At 40.6% G+C, this 16,075-nt stretch overlaps 1 protein-coding gene across 1 annotated transcript in view; it reads left to right on the forward strand.

Annotated features, from left to right (window-relative positions):
* FMN2 (formin 2) overlaps nucleotides 1-16,075 on the forward strand; it is a 368,530-nt gene that overhangs the window by 269,304 nt on the left and 83,151 nt on the right. The window contains exon 15 of the mRNA XM_018042550.1: nucleotides 15,202-15,294. Coding sequence (XP_017898039.1) covers nucleotides 15,202-15,294 — 93 coding nt within the window. The remainder of the gene's footprint in view (nucleotides 1-15,201; nucleotides 15,295-16,075) is intronic.

A 16,075-nucleotide genomic window follows, 5' to 3' on the forward strand; every position in this document is an offset into this window, starting at 1 on the left:
CATACAGCCTTGCCGTACTCCTATTCCTATTTGGGACCAGTCTGTTCCATGTCCAGTTCTAACTGTTGCTTCCTGACCTGCATATAGGTTTCTCAAGAGGCAGGTCAGGTGGTCTGGTAATCACATCTCTTTCAGAATCTTCCACAATTTATTGTGATCCACACAGTGTAAGGCTTTGGCATAGTCAATAAAGCAGAAATAGATGTTTTTCTGGAACTATCTTGCTTTTTCGATGATCCAGCAGATGTTGGCAATTTGATCTCTGGTTCCTCTGCCTTTTCTAAAGTCAGCTTGAACGTCTGAAAGTTCACGGTTCACATATTGCCGAAGCCTGGCTTGGAGAATTTTGAGCATTACTTTTCTAGCGTGTGAGATGAGTCCAGTTGTGTGGTAGTTTGAGCATTCTTTGGCATTGCCGTTCTTTGGGATTGGAATGAAAACTGACCTTTTCCAGTCCTGTGGTCACTGCTGAGTTTTCCAAACTTGCTGGCATATTGAGTGCAGCACTTTCACTTCAGGATTTGAAATAGCTCAGGTGGAATTCCATCATCTCCACTAGCTTTGTTTGTAGTGATGCTTTCTAAGGCCCACTTGACTTCACATTCCAGGATGTCTGGCTCTAGGTGAGTGACCACACCATCGTGATTATCTAGGTCTTGAAGATCTTTTTTGTACAGTTCTTCTGTATTCTTGCCACCTCTTCTTAATATCTTCTGCTTCTGTTAGGTCCATACCATTTCTGTCCTTTATTGAGCCCATCTTTGCATGAAATGTTCCGTTGGTATCTCTAATTTTCTTGAAGAGATCTCTAGTCTTTCCCATTCTGTTCTTTTCCTCTATTTCTTTGCATTGATCGCTGAAGAAGGCGTTTTTATCTCTCCTTGCTATTGTTTGGAACTCTGCATTCAGATGGTTATATCTTTCCTTTTTTCCTTTGCTTTTCCCTTCTCTTCTTTTCACAGCTATTTGTAAGGCCTCCCCAGACAGCCATTTTGCTTTTTTGCATTTGTTTTCCATGGGGATGGTCTTGATCCCTGTCTCCTGTACGATGTCACGAACCTCCATCCATAGTTCATCAGGCACTCTATCTATCAGATCTAGGCCCTTAAATCTATTTCTCACTTCCACTGTATAATAATAACAGATTTGATTTAGGTCCTACCTGAATGGTCTAGTGGTTTTCCTCACTTTCTTCAATTTAAGTCTGAATTTGGCAATAAGGAGTTCATGATCTGAGCCACAGTCCGCTCCCGGTCTTCTTTTTGCTGACTCTATAGAGCTTCTCCGTCTTTGGCTGCAAAGAATATAATCAATTGATTTCGGTGGTGACCATCAGGTGATGTCCATGTGTAGAGTCTTCTCTTGTGTTGTTGGAAGAGGGTGTTTGCTATGACCAGTGCGTTCTCTTGGCAAAACTCTATTAGCCTTTGCTCTGCTTCATTCGGAACTCCAAGGCCAAATTTGCCTGTTACCCCAGGTGTTTCTTGACTTCCTACTTTTGCATTCCAGTCCCCTATAATGAAAAGGACATCTTTTTGGGGTGTTAGTTATAAAAGATCTTGTAGGTCTTCATAGAACCATTCAACTTTAGCTTCTTCAGCGTTACTGGTTGGGGCATAGGCTTGGATTAATATGATATTGAATGGTTTGCCTTGGAAACAAGCAGAGACCATTCTGTCGTTTTTAAGATTGCATCCAAGTACTGCATTTCAGACTCTTTTGTTGACCATGATGGCCATTCTATTTCTTCTAAGGGATTCCTGCCCACAGCAGTAGACATAATGGTCGTCTGAGTGAAATTCACCCATTCCAGTCCATTTTAGTTCACTGATTCCTAGAATGTCGATGTTCACTCTTGCCATCTCCTGTTTGACCACTTCCAATTTGCCTTGATTCATGGACCTGACATTCCAGGTTCCTATGCAGTACTGCTCTTTACAGCATTGAATCAATCTTGCTTCTATCACCAGTCCCTTCCACAACTGGGTGTTGTTTTTGCTTTGGTTCCATCCTTTCATTCTTTCTGGAGTTATTTCTCCACTGATCTCCAGTAGCATATTGGGCACCTACCGACCTGGGGAGTTCCTCTTTCAGTGTCCTACCTTTTGTCTTTTCATACTGTTCATGGGGTTCTCAAGGCAAGAATACTGAAGTGGTTTGCCATTCCCTTCTCCAGTGGACCACATTCTGTCAGACCTCTCCACCATGACCCTCGCATCTTGGGTGGCCTGACATGGGATGGCTTAGTTTCATTGAGTTAGACTAGGCTGTGGTCCATGTGATCAGATTGGCTAGTTTTCTGTGATTATGGTTTCAGTGTGTCTGCCCTCTGATGCCCTCTCATGCCCTCTCGCAACATCTATCATCTTACTTGGGCTTCTCTTACCTTGGACATGGGGTATCTCTTCACAGCTGCTCCAGCAAAGCACAGCTGCTGCTCCTTACCTTGGATGAGGGTATCTCCTCATGGCCGCCCCTCCTTACCTTGAACGTGGAGTAGCTCCTCTCAGCCCTTCTGCACCCACACAGCCACCGCTCCTTCGATGTGGGGTTGCTCCTCTCTGCTGCATTCCCTGACCTTGGGCGTGTGGTAGCTCGTATAGTTTGCTTGCTGGTGCTAGTGCTGCTAAGTCGCTTCAGTCGTGTCCAACTCTGTGCAACCCCATAGACAGCAGCCATCAGGCTCCCCCATCCCTGGGATTCTCCAGGCAAGAACACTGGAGTGAGTTGCCATTTCCTTCTCCTATGCATGAAACTGAAAAGTGAAAGTGAAATTGCTCAGTCATGTCCAACTCTTAGCGACTCCATGGACTGTAGCCTACCAGGCTCCTCCGTCCATGGGATTTTCCAGGCAAGAGTACTGGAGTGGGGTGCCATTAATATTTATTGTATGCCTTAGGCATGATAGGCCTTTGCTAGGTGCCGTGAGTACCAAAGATACAAGCATCACTGTCAAGGATTAGTGAAATCCTGCCCCTTAGGTGCTCCCCTGAGAATATCAAATATGGGTACTCATGGATTGATTATACTCTTTGCAGTTGAATATGGTGAAGCTCTATACAAGCAGCAAAAAAAAAAAAAAAAAGACCAGGAGCTGATAGTGGCTCAGATCATGAACAGCTTATTGAAAAATTCAGACTTAAATTCAAGAAAGTAGGGAAAACCTCTAGGCCATTCAGGTTTGACCTAAATCACATCCCTTATGATTATACAGTGGAAGTGACAAACAGATTCAAGGGATTTGACTTGACAGAGTGCCTGAAGAACTATTGGACAGAGTTTTCCCCAGTGGTTCAGAGGGTAAAGCGCCTGCCCACAGTGTGGGAGACCTAGGTTCAATCCCTGGGTCGGGAAGTTCCCCTGGAGAAGGAAATGGCAACCCACTCCAGTATTCTTGCCTGGAGAATTCCATGGATGGAAGAGCCTGGTGGGCTACAGTCATGGGGTCGCAAAGAGTCAGACATGACTGAGCGAGCTCACTTCATTTCATGACATTTTACTGGAGACAGTGATCAAGACCATTCCTAAGAAAAAGAAATGCAAAAAGGCAAAATGGCTTTTTGAGGAGGCCTTACAAATAGCCAAGAAAAAAAAGAGAGGCTAAAGGCAAAGAAGAAAAGCAAAGATATACCCATCTGAATACAGTGTTCCAAAGAATAGCAATGAGAGATAAGAAAACCTTCTTAGTCATCAATGCATAGAAATAGAGGAAAACAATAGAATGGGAAAGACTAGAGATCTCATCAAGAAAATTAGAGATACCGAGGGAATATTTCATGCAAAGATGGGCTCAATGAGGGACAGAAACTGTATGGACCTAACAGAAGTGGAAGATATTAAGAAGAGGTGGGTAGAATACACATAAGAACTATACCAAAAAGGTCTTAATGACCCAGATAACCACGATGGTGTGATCACTAATTTAGAGCCAGACATCTTGGAATGCAAAGCCAAGGAGGCCTGAGGAAGTATCACTACTAACAAAGCTAGTGGAGGTGATGGAATTCCAGTTGAGCTAATTCAAATTGTAAAATATGATGCTGTGAAAGTGTTGCACTCAATATGCCAGCAAATATGGAAAACTTAGCAGTGACCACAGGACTAGAAAAGGCCAGTTTTCATTCCAGTCCCAAAGAAGTACAATGCTGAAGAATGTTCAAACAGTTGAACTGTTGAACTCATTTCACATGTTAGTAAATTAATACTCAAAATTCTCCAAGCCAGGCTTCAACAGTATGTGGACCAAGAGCTTCCAGATGTTCAACCTGGGTTTAGAAAAGGCAGAGGAACCAGAGATCAAATTGCCAGCATCCATTGGATCATAGAAAAAGTAAGAGAATTTCAGGAAAACATCTACTTCTACTTTATTGACTATGCTAAAGCCTTTGACTGTGTGGATCACAACAAACTGGAAAACTCTTAAAACAGATGGGACTATCAGACCACCTTACCTGCCTCCTGAGAAATCTGTATGCAGGTCAAGAAGCAACAGTTAGAACAGATATGGGACAACAGACTTGTTCCAAACTGGGAAAGGAGTATGTCAAGGCTGTATATTGTCACCCTGTTTATTTAACTTACATGCAGAGTACATCATGCGACATGCCAGGCTGGATGAAGCACAAGCTGGAATCAAGATTGCCTGAAGAAATATCAGTAACCTCAGATATGCAGATGACACCCCTCTTATGGCAGAAAGAGAAGAACTAAAGAACCTCTTGATAAAGGTGAAAGAGGAGAGTGAAAAAACTGGCTTAAAACTCAAGATTCAAAAAAATAAGATTATGGCATCTGGTCCCATCACTTAATGGCAAATAGATGAGGAAACAATGGAAGCAGTGACAGACTTTATTTTCTTTGGCTCCAGAATCACCTCAGATGGTGACTGCAGCCATGAAATTAAAAAACACTTACTCCTTGGAAGAAAAGCTATGACAAACCTAGACAGCATATTAAAAAGCTGAGACATTTCTTTGTTGACAAAAGTCTGTCTAATACTTTTAAGTTAGCAAATCTGGAAATTTCAGCAGTGGCCATGGGACTGTAAAAAGTCAGTTTTCATTCCAATCCCAAAGAAGGGCAATACTAAGAATGTTCAAACTACCCTGCAGTTGCACTCATTTCACATGCTAGCAAGGTTATGCTCAAAATCCTTCAAGCTAGGCTTCAGCAGTACATGAACTGAGAACTTCCAGATGTACAAGCTGGGTTTTGAAGAGGCAGAGGAACCGGAGATCAAATGACCGACATTCGCTGCATTGTGGAGAAAGCAAGGGAGTTCCAGAAAAACATCTACTTCCACTTCACTGACTACACAAAAGCCTTTGTGTATTTCGCAACTAACTGGGAAATTCTTAAAGAGATGGGAATACTAGACCACCTTACCTGTCTTCTGAGAAACCTGTATGTGCATCAAAGGAGTAACAGTTAGAACAGTACATGGAACAATTGACTGGCTCCACATTGGGAAAGGAGTAGGACAGGGTTGTATATTGTCACTCTACTTATTTAACTTATATGCAGAGTATATTATGCAAAATGCCAGGCTGGATGAAGCTCAAGCCTGGATGAAGCACAGGCTGGAATCAAGATTGCCAGGAGCAATATCAGCCACCTCAGATATGCAGATGATACCATTCTAATGGCAGAAAATGAAGAGGAACTATAGAGCTTCTTGATGAGGGTGAAAGAGGAAAGCTGGCTTAAAACTCAACATTCAAAAAACTAAGATCTTGGCTTCCAGTCCCATCACTTCATGGAAAACTGAAGGGGAAAAAGTGGAAACAGTGCCAGATTTTATTTTGGGGGGCTCCAAAACCACTGTGGATGGTGACTGCAGCCATGAAATTAAAATATAGTTGCTCCTTCACAGCAAACTTTGAGAAATGTAGGAAAACTTTGAGAAACCTAGATAGCATTTTGAAAAGCAGAAACATCATTTTGCCAACAAAGGACCATATAGTCAAAGTAATGGTTTTTCCAGTAGTCATGTACAGATGTGAGAGATGGACCATAAAGAAGGCTGAGTGCTGAAGAGCTGATGCTTTCAAATTGTGGTACTGGAGAAGACTCTTGACTGCTCACGAAATGCAAATCAGAACCACAATGTGATATCACCTCACACTTTTCAGAATGGCTATCATCAAAAAACACAAATAACGAATGTTGGTAAGGATATGGAGAAAAGGGAACCCTTGTGCACTGTCGTTGGGAATGTAGATTGGTGCAGTCTCTGTGGAAAACACTATGGAAGAGTTACAAAAAACTAAACATAGAACTACCATGTGAACCAGCAATTCCACTCCTGGGTATATGTTATACTATCATGTAAGAATCGCCAGTCTATGTCTGACGCAGGATACAGCATGCTTGGGGCTGGTGCATGGTGATGACCCAGAGAGATGTTATGGGGAGGGAGGTGGGAGGGGGGTTCATGCTTGGGAATGCATGTACACCGTGGTGGATTCATGTCAATGTATGGCAAAACCAATATAGTATTGTAAAGTAAAATAAAGTAAAAATAAAAATTTTTAAAAATGATTATAATAAATAAAAAAAAAGAAAAAAAACACACACAAATAAAATTTTAAAAAGATACATACATCCCTATATCTGTAGCAACATTATTCACAGTTATCAAGATATGGAAGCAACCTAAATGTCCATCAGCAGATGAATGGATAAAAAAGATGTATACACATACACACGCACACATTTACAAACACGTACACAATGGAACACTGCTCAGCCATAAAAAGGGATGAAATTTTGCCACTTACAGCAGCATGGATAGAATTAGAAGGTACTGTGCAGAGTGAAAAAAAATAGACAAATACTGTGTGATATCACTCATACATGGAAACTATAAAATATTGCAAAGTAGTAGATTTAGTAAAGAAAGAAAAAAAGCAGACTCACAGTTACAGAGAACAGACTAGCAGCTAATAGTTGGGTGAGGGAAGGGAAAGGGATGATATGGGGAATGAGGAGTGGCAGGTACAAACTGTCATGTATAGAATACACTACAAGGATGTGTTTTACAAGACAGAGAATACAGCCAATATTTTAAAATAACTATAAATGGAGTATAACTTTTAAAATTGTTTGTTGCTATATTGTATACCTGGAACTTACATAATTTGTACATCAATTATACTTCAATAAAGAAAAGGTAGGGGACTTCCTTTTGTGGTCCAGTGATTAAGAATCCACCTGCCAGCGCAGGGGACGCAGGTTTGATCGCTGGTCCAGGGAAATCCCACCCGCTGAGGAGCAACTAAGGCCATGAGCCACAACTACTGAAGGCTGTGTGCCTAGAGCCTGTGCTCTGGAACAAGAGAAGCCACTGAAATGTGAAATCTGTGCACTGCGACGAAGAGCAGCCCCTGCTTGCTGCAACTAGAGAAAGCCCAAGTGCAGCAATGAATACCCAGTGAAGCCAAAATAAAATAGTAAATAAATAAAAATTTTAAAAGGAACTTCTGTTTAGTAAAAATGAAGAGAAAGAAAAGAAAAGGTAGGGGCTTCCTTGGAGATCCAGTGGTTAAAATTCTGAGCTTCCAGTGCAGGGGGCTTAAGTTCTGTTCCTGGTCTGGGCACTAAGATCCCACGTGTGCTGGTGTGGTCAAAAATAAATTAATTAAATTTAAAGGAAAAGAAAAGGTAACTTCCCTTATTGAGTTAGGTTTTGATTCTTCAGAATCTTTTTGAAGAGAGAGTAGATGCTTTACTTATCTCCTGTTATGTGATCAGAATTGGTGTTTGAAACAAAACTTACTATCCTAAGATTAGCCTCCCTTTTGTGCCAGATGACAGTAAGATGAGGGTGTGAACTGAGAGGCAAGCAGAGGTCAGTATTAAATGAAGGGCTGTCTCAAGATGAGAGATGAATCAGTAGAAAGGCTGGCCTCAGTAATACTGAGCCGCATCACTGGAAATGTCCCAATGTGTGCCCTAAGCTTGGAACTGTGCATGCCTACATGGCACTTAATCTTCATGACTTCATCATGTCTTTTTATTTTTTTGAGGCTAATTACTTTACAATATTGTAGTGGTTTTGCCATACATTAACATGAATCTGTCACAGGTGTACATGTGTTCCCCATCCTGAACCCCCCTCACACCTCCCTCCCTTTCCCATCCCTCTGGGTCATCCCAGTGCACCAGCCCCAAGCACCCTGTCTCATGCATTGAACCTGGACTGGTGATCCATTTCACATATGATAATATACATGTTTCAATGCCATTCTCCCAAATCATCCCACCCTCGCCCTCTCCCAGAGTCCAAAAGACTGTTCTATACATCTGTGTCTCTTTTGCTCCTCTGTTTATGCTGAGACCACCTCCCCACCAGAAAACAACTTGGAGGCTTGCTCACACTGCTCAGAGGTTCGTGCCTTTGCTGACTCTGAAGTTATGGCCCCTCCTCTCTGAGAACAGAGATACCTTGAGTGGTATCACAGGTGGTGGCAGAGAACTGGATGGTCATCTAGCCCTGGTGTGTCACCCACAACATCCACACACATCCTGTGGCCGTTGATCATCAGTGTGAGGTAGAGCAGGGTTAGTGATGGCCAGCAAAGAATACAGTAATAGTATGGGAAATGACAACATGTCTGAGTTTGTCCCTATACATGTCATTCCCGCAATCTGAAGCATTGCGTCAGTGCAATGCTTAGGAGATGAGAGTTCCGTGTTCTTGTTGTGTGCTAGAAGCTGTCCCTCTGGTGGTGGCGGTAATTGTAGCAAACCTGATAATCCTCTTATTGTGTAGCCAGTAGTCTTCTGCATGTTTTACCTATGTAAAACCCTTTCATCTTCCCAGCAAAGTAGACACTATTATTAACCGCATGTTACAGATGAAGAAACTGAGGCACACAGGGGGTTCATGCCTGGCAAAGACTCACAGCTTGTAAGTAAGCTATAAACCCAGTCTCCAGAACCCATGCTGTTAGCCTCCAGGCCATCCTGCTCTGCTACTGTTGCTGATAAAACTAAAGATAATAGCAGTAATGGTGGTGGAAACTTACATGGGCCTTAACATGTACCAGGCTCCGTTCTAAGTGCTCTGCACGCATTAGCTGACATTCCTTGTAACAACCGCAAGAAGCAGGTTCTATCACTGTGTATTACAGATAAAAAGCCTCAGGCACAGAAAAGCTGACTGTCTTTTTGAAGTTACAGCTGTTACGTTTCACCTTTTTGTTGCTTTTACCTCTTAAATTTTTGTAGCCTGCGCACTTGATTTGTCCATGGAAGTTCGTCACTTGTGTATGGAGAGTGACCAAAAATACTAAGAATTCCTCTCGTTGGAACTCACTGGTCCCACTCACTCCTGGTTCTCCTTATAATATCTGACATTTCCTTCTAAATCTTCTGTCTTCATAGCCTTCTCTCCCTCTGCTTCTTCATTACAGTTGGCATTGCTCAGGTGTTCAACCTCGGCTTGCTCTTCTTCTCACTAGACATGCTTTCTCAAGCAGTCTTATTCAGAGTTTTCCTGTGTTGCTCTGATCTGCAGACTTATACACCCAGCCACTTGCTGGCAGCTACACATGGATGTTCCACTGGCATCTTAAAACTCAGTGAGTTCAAAGCAAATTAATTTCCTTTTCTCTGAAAAATACTCTTCTTCCTGTGTGCTTCATCCCAAAGCCTCCAAAGCTATGAACCCAGTCAGCATCCTTCTTTCTCCTCCCTCCTTCACACAGTAATGCACATTAGAATCACTGTTTTAATCTTTTTTGTGTCTTGTACCTGGAGATTACTTTTCAAAATGACTAGGATGAAAGCCTTGGCACGTAGACTCTGAAAATCCTCCTCAATTAACAAACTGAAGAATAACAATCATATGATCATTTTAATAGATGTAGGAAAAGCTTTTGACAGAATTCGACTTCTATTTACAATAAGAACTCTCCACAAAGTGGGTATAGAGGGAATATACCTCAACATAACAAAATCTCTGTAGGATAAGCCCACAGCAAACATCATACTCACTGGTAAAAAGCAAGAAGCATTTTCTTTAAGGTCAGGAGCAAGGCAAGGATGTCCATCTTGCCATTTTTATTCACCATAGTTTTGGAGGTCCTAGCCACAGCAATCAGACAAGGAAAAGAAAGAAAAGGAATCCAGATTGGAATGGGAGAAGTAAAACTGTCACTGTTTACAGATGACATGATACTATATATAGAAATTTCTAAAGACACCGCCATCCCCACGCACCAGCCCCAAGCATGCTGTATCCTGCATCGGACATAGACTGGCGATTCGATTCTTACATGATAGTATATGGATGACCCAGAGAGATGTTATGGGGAGGGAGGTGGGAGGGGGGTTCATGTTTGGGAACGCATGTACACCCATGGTGGATTCATGTCAATGTATGGCAAAATCAATACAGTATTGTAAAGTAAAATAAAGTAAAAATAAAAATTAAAAAAAATAAAGACACCACCAAAAAACTACCAGAACTAATAAATGAATTTAGTAAAGTTAAAGGGTACAGTATTTAATAGAGTAGTCCCCCGCATATTAACATGAACCTTCAGGTTGCAGACCTTCGATGAGGCCAACATTGTTCACATATCCAGTCACATCAGTTAGTTCGTGTGTCTGGCATACATTGTCACTCAGGTGCATTCTCTACAAGTGATTGTGCTTTTCTGTGCTTTACAGTGTCGTAAAGAGTACAATAGTAGAGTCTCTTTATTTCAAGCTCAGGATGTCTGAACACAAGTGTAAAACATCAGTAAATAGCCGATTTTGTTAGTTGGGTACATAGACCATCTTTGTTAGACTTACGACCAAATTGGACTTATGAACGTGCTCTCAGACTAGAGCTTGTTTGTATATAGGGGACTTAATGTACACAGAAATCTGCAGCATTTGCATACCCTGATAATGATTATGTGAAAGAAAAATTAAGAAAACGATCCATTTACAATTGTATCAGGAAAAATATACCTGGGAATAAATCTAACCAAGGAAGGGAAAGACCTGAAATTCTCAGATGTTGATGAAGGAAGTTGAGGACAAGACGAGTAAATGGAAAGGCATACCATGCCTATGGATTGGAAGAATTAATGTTGGTAAAATGTCCATACTTCCCAAGATAATCTACATAGTCGCTAACAAAATACCAGTGGAATTTTTCACAAAATTGGAATAAATTCTAAAATTTGTATGGAACCACAAATGATCCCAAGGCCAAAGCAATCTTGAGAAAGGAAAAAGCTGAAGATATCACATTCCCTGACTTCAGGCTACACTACAAAGATACAGCAATCAAAACATGATTGGTACTGGCAGGAAAAGAGACTCATATATCACTGGAACAAAACAGAAAGTCCAGAAATAAATTCACACTTACATGGTCAATTAATATATGTCAGAGAAATCAATAATATGTGGTGAGGGAAAGACAGCCACTTCAATAAATGCTTTTGGGGAAACTGGACAGCCACATGCAAAACAATGATACTGGACTATTTTCTTACAACATATTCAGAGGCAAAATGGTAAAAGAGTCAAATGTAAGACCTGAAACCACAAAATACGGACAGGAAAATATAGGCAGTATATTCTTTTTCATCTTTTATGTCCTAGGGACATTTTTTTAGATATGTTTCCTCAGGAAAGGGTAAGAAAAGCAAAAATAAATGGGACTATGTCAAACAAAACAACATTTGTACAGCCAAAGAAACCATCAAAATGAAAAGGCAGCCTGCTGTATGGGAGAAGATATTTTGTGAATAATATACTGGATAAAAGCTTAATATTCAAATTATATCAAGAAATCTTACAACCTAATATTAAAAAGAACAAACAATCCAATTTAAAACTACAGAGGACCTGAACAGTCATTTCTCCAAAGGACAAAAAGATAGCCAAGAAACACATGATAAAGGTTCTCAACATCACTAATTATCAGGAAAACAGAAAACCAATGTGCTGTCACCTAACTTCCCTTAGAATGACCATTATCAAAAAGACAAGAAATAACTATTGGTGAGAAGAATGTGGAGCAAAGGGAACCCTCATTCACTGTTGCTGGTCATGTAAATTCAAGGAGCTACTATAGAGAACAGTATGACGATTCCTCAGGAAATTGAAAATAGAAAAATATCATCAGTCCAGTTCAGTTGCTGAGTCGTGTCTGACTCTTTGTGACCCCAAGGATTGCAGCACAGGAGGCCTCCCTGTCCATCACCAACTGCTGGAGTTTACTCAAACTCATGTCCATTGAGTCGATGATGCCATCCAACCATCTCATCCTCTGTCCTCCCCTTCTCCTCTTACCTTCAATCTTTCCCAGCATCAGGGTCTTTCCTAATGAGTTGATTTTTGCATCAGCTGGCCAAAGTATTGGAGTTTCAGCTTCAGCATCAGTACTTCCAATGAATATTCCGGACTGATTTCCTTTAGAATTTAATGATTGGAACTCCTTGTAGTCCAAGGGACTCTCAAGAGTCTTCTCCAACACCACAGTTCAAAAGCATCAATTCTTCGGCACTCAGCTTTCTTTATAGTACAACTCTCACATCCATACACGACTAGTGGAAAAACCATAGCTTTGACTAGATGGACCTTTGTTGGCAAAGTAATGTCTCTGCTTTTTAATATGCTGTCCAGGTTGGTCATAACTTTTCTTCCAAGGAGCAAGCATCTTTTAATTTCATGGCTGTAGTCACCATCTGCAGTGATTTTGGAGCCCCCCCAAAAATAAAGTCTGTCACTGTTTCCAGTGTTTCCCCATCTATTTGCCATAAAGTGATGGGACCAGATGCCATGATCTTAGTTTTCTGGATGTTGAGTTTTAAAGCCAACTTTTCATTCTCTTCTTTTACTTTTATCAGGAGGCTTTTCAGTTCTTCACTTTCTGGCATAAGGGTGGTGTCATCTGCATATCTGAGGTTATTGATGTTTCTTCCAGCGATCTTGATTCCAAGTTGTGCTTCCTCCAGCCCAGGGTTTCTCATGATGTACTCTGCATATAAATTAAATAATCAGGGTGACAACATATAGCCTTGACGTACTCTTTTCCCTATTTGGAACCAGTTATGAATTCTAGTTCTGGGTATTTATACCAGTAAAAATGCTAATTGAAAATGATGTATACACCCCTATGTTTGTTGAAGCCTAATTTGTAAATAGCCAAGATTTGGAAGCAACCTAAGTATCCACCAATAGATGAATGGATTAAGAAGACATGTTTTACATATACATATGTGTGTATATCTGTTTTATATATATATATATACATACATACATACATACATGCATGCATACATACATATACACACACACACATTTTCACCTACACGCACAGTGGAATGGTATTCAGCCATGGAAAAAGGAAAGATCCCTACTTGCAGCAGCACAAATGTACCTGGAGGGTGTTATGCCAAGTGGAACATGTCAGACAAGAAAGACAGTGTTGTATGACTGTGAATTATGTGTGGAATCCCAAAAGCAAAACAAATGATCAAACAAAACAGAAAAGATACATTGATACAGAGAATAAGCTTGTGGTTGCTGGGGTAGGGGTGCAGGGATGGTTGAAAAAGGCAATGTGGATAAGAGGTATAATCTTGTATTTAATATAAAATGGGGTTTAATGTTGAGGTTTAAGCCAGCTTTTTCACTCTCCTCTTTCACTTTCATCAAGAGGCTTTTTAGTTCCTCTTCACTTTCTGCCATAAGGGTGGTGCCGTCTGCATATCTGAGGTTATCTTGATTCCAGCTTGTGCTTCTTCCAGCTCAGCATTTCTCTTGATGTACTTTGCATATAAGTTAAATAAGCAGAGTGACAATATACAACCTTGACATACTCCTTTTCCTGTTTGGAACCAGTCTGTTGTTCATGGGAAATAGATGGGGAAACAGTGTCAGACGTTATTTTGGGGGGCTCCAAAACCACTGCAGATGGTGACTACAGCCATGAAATTAAAAGGCACTTACTCATTGGAAGGAGTTATGACCAACCTAGATAGCATATTCAAAAGCAGAGACATTCGAGACAGCAAAATAGACACAGATGTATAGAACAGGCTTTTGGACCCTGTGGGAGAGGGAAAAGGTGGGATGATTTGGCATTGAAACATGTATAATATCATATATGAAACGAATCGCCAGTCCAGGTTTGATGCATGATACTAGATGCTGGGGTTTGGTACACTGGGACGACCCCGAGGGATGGTACGGGGAGGGAGGAGGGAGGGGGGTTCAGGATGGGGAACATGCGTATACCTGTGGCGGATTCATGTTGATGTATGGCAAAACCAATACAATATTGTAAAGTAATTAACCTCCAATTAAATACATTTATATTTTTAAAAAAGAACCCATTTAAAAAACAAAAAAGGCAGAGACTTTACTTTGCCAACAAAGGTCCATCTAGTCAAGGCTATGGTTTTTCCAGTGGTCATGTATGGATGTGAGAGTTGGACTGTGAAGAAAGATGAGCGCCAAAGAATTGATGCTTTTGAACTGTGGTGCTAGAGAAGACTCTTGTGGGTCCCTTGGACTGCAAGGAGGTCCAACCAGTCCATCCTAAAGGAGATCAGTCCTGAGTATTCATTGGAAGGACTGATGCTGAAGCTGAAACTCCAATACTTTGGCCACCTCATGTGAAGAGTTAACTCATTAGAAAAGACCCTGATGCTTGGAGGGATTGGGAGCAGGAGGAGAAGGGGACGACAGAGGATGAGATGGATGGATGGCATCACCGACTCGATGGACATGAGTTTGAGTAGACCCTGGGAGTTGGTGATGGACAGGGAGACCTGGTGTGCTGTGATTCATGGGGTCACAAAGAGTTGGACACGACTGAACGACTGAACTGAACTGAATGGGGTTTAATATACAGCATGAGGAATATACTCAGCAATATTGTAATAGCTTTGTATGGTCACAGATAGTTACTAGACTCACCATTGCATTCATTCCATAATGTATTTAAATGTTGAATCACTGTTGTATACCTGAAACTAACATAATGTTGTACATCAACTATAATATTTTTTATTTCTTTTTATAATCCCCTAAAGTGAAGCCTTGATGCTAGGCTTCTTTTGACAGCATTGGATGCTGACATTTGTCAGTTGTCACGGTTAACAGGATTTCCTAAAACAATTTGTAATTCTTTCAATGCACCATTAGCAGTGTGACATTCTGAACACTGTTTCTCTCTAATTTCAGCCTGTGAAGTTGAAGCAGGGAAAGTTTACCAAGTGTCGTCAAAAGAGCACATCCAGCCTTTCAAAGAAAACATGGAACAATTTATTATTCAAGGTAAATTCTGTAAAGATGCTGCACTTCCCTCCCTGCTCAGCAGAAAGGTAGAAGGCATTTTGAAAAACAGGCATTGGTTTAAACGGGATTGTTTTAACATCACAGAAAAATAAATGATGTTGTATCATAAGTCACACAGTTGTGATATACAAGCAATTAGCTAAACATGCTGTTTTGTGGATAATATTATTACTGTTTTTTAATGGCAGTGAATACAGTAGTTATTAGTTAAAATGTCGTATACTTATAAAGGCATTACAATTTTTATGCTTTTTGTAATAGAAAGTTAGATATTCTTTAAAGTTTTATCTACACATACAACTTCAGTTCAACTTGGTATTTGCTTTATCAAAACGTTGTGCTACAAAACCAAGTACATTGATGATTTTCTGATCTTTAAAACATTATATTCTATTTTTATAGGATGTATAAATACTCCTGGATATTTAACACGTTTTCCCCAAGGACCATAAAAGCCTTATAAATATTATATTCTTGATTCTTCCTATATTCCTATGAAATAAGCAGCAGTAGGAAATTTCAAGCAATAGTAAAAGAACAAACAGTGTTAATAGGAGAAATCTATTAATATATTGCTGTTTGAAATCCTTGAATCATGATTATATCAAAGGACTCACTACTCCACACATTTCTGCTTTGGAATATGGCATATCTTCTGAAGATCAGGTCTGTATGAAGCTGGGCTCTGGGAGGCTCCCCTAGTTCAGGAATTCTCCAGAGACTGATGGGGCCTGAGGCTGAAGCCAAGCAGCGCTCTGAA

Source organism: Capra hircus, chromosome 28, assembly GCF_001704415.2.
Source record: "Capra hircus breed San Clemente chromosome 28, ASM170441v1, whole genome shotgun sequence".
Lineage (NCBI taxonomy): Eukaryota > Metazoa > Chordata > Mammalia > Artiodactyla > Bovidae > Capra > Capra hircus.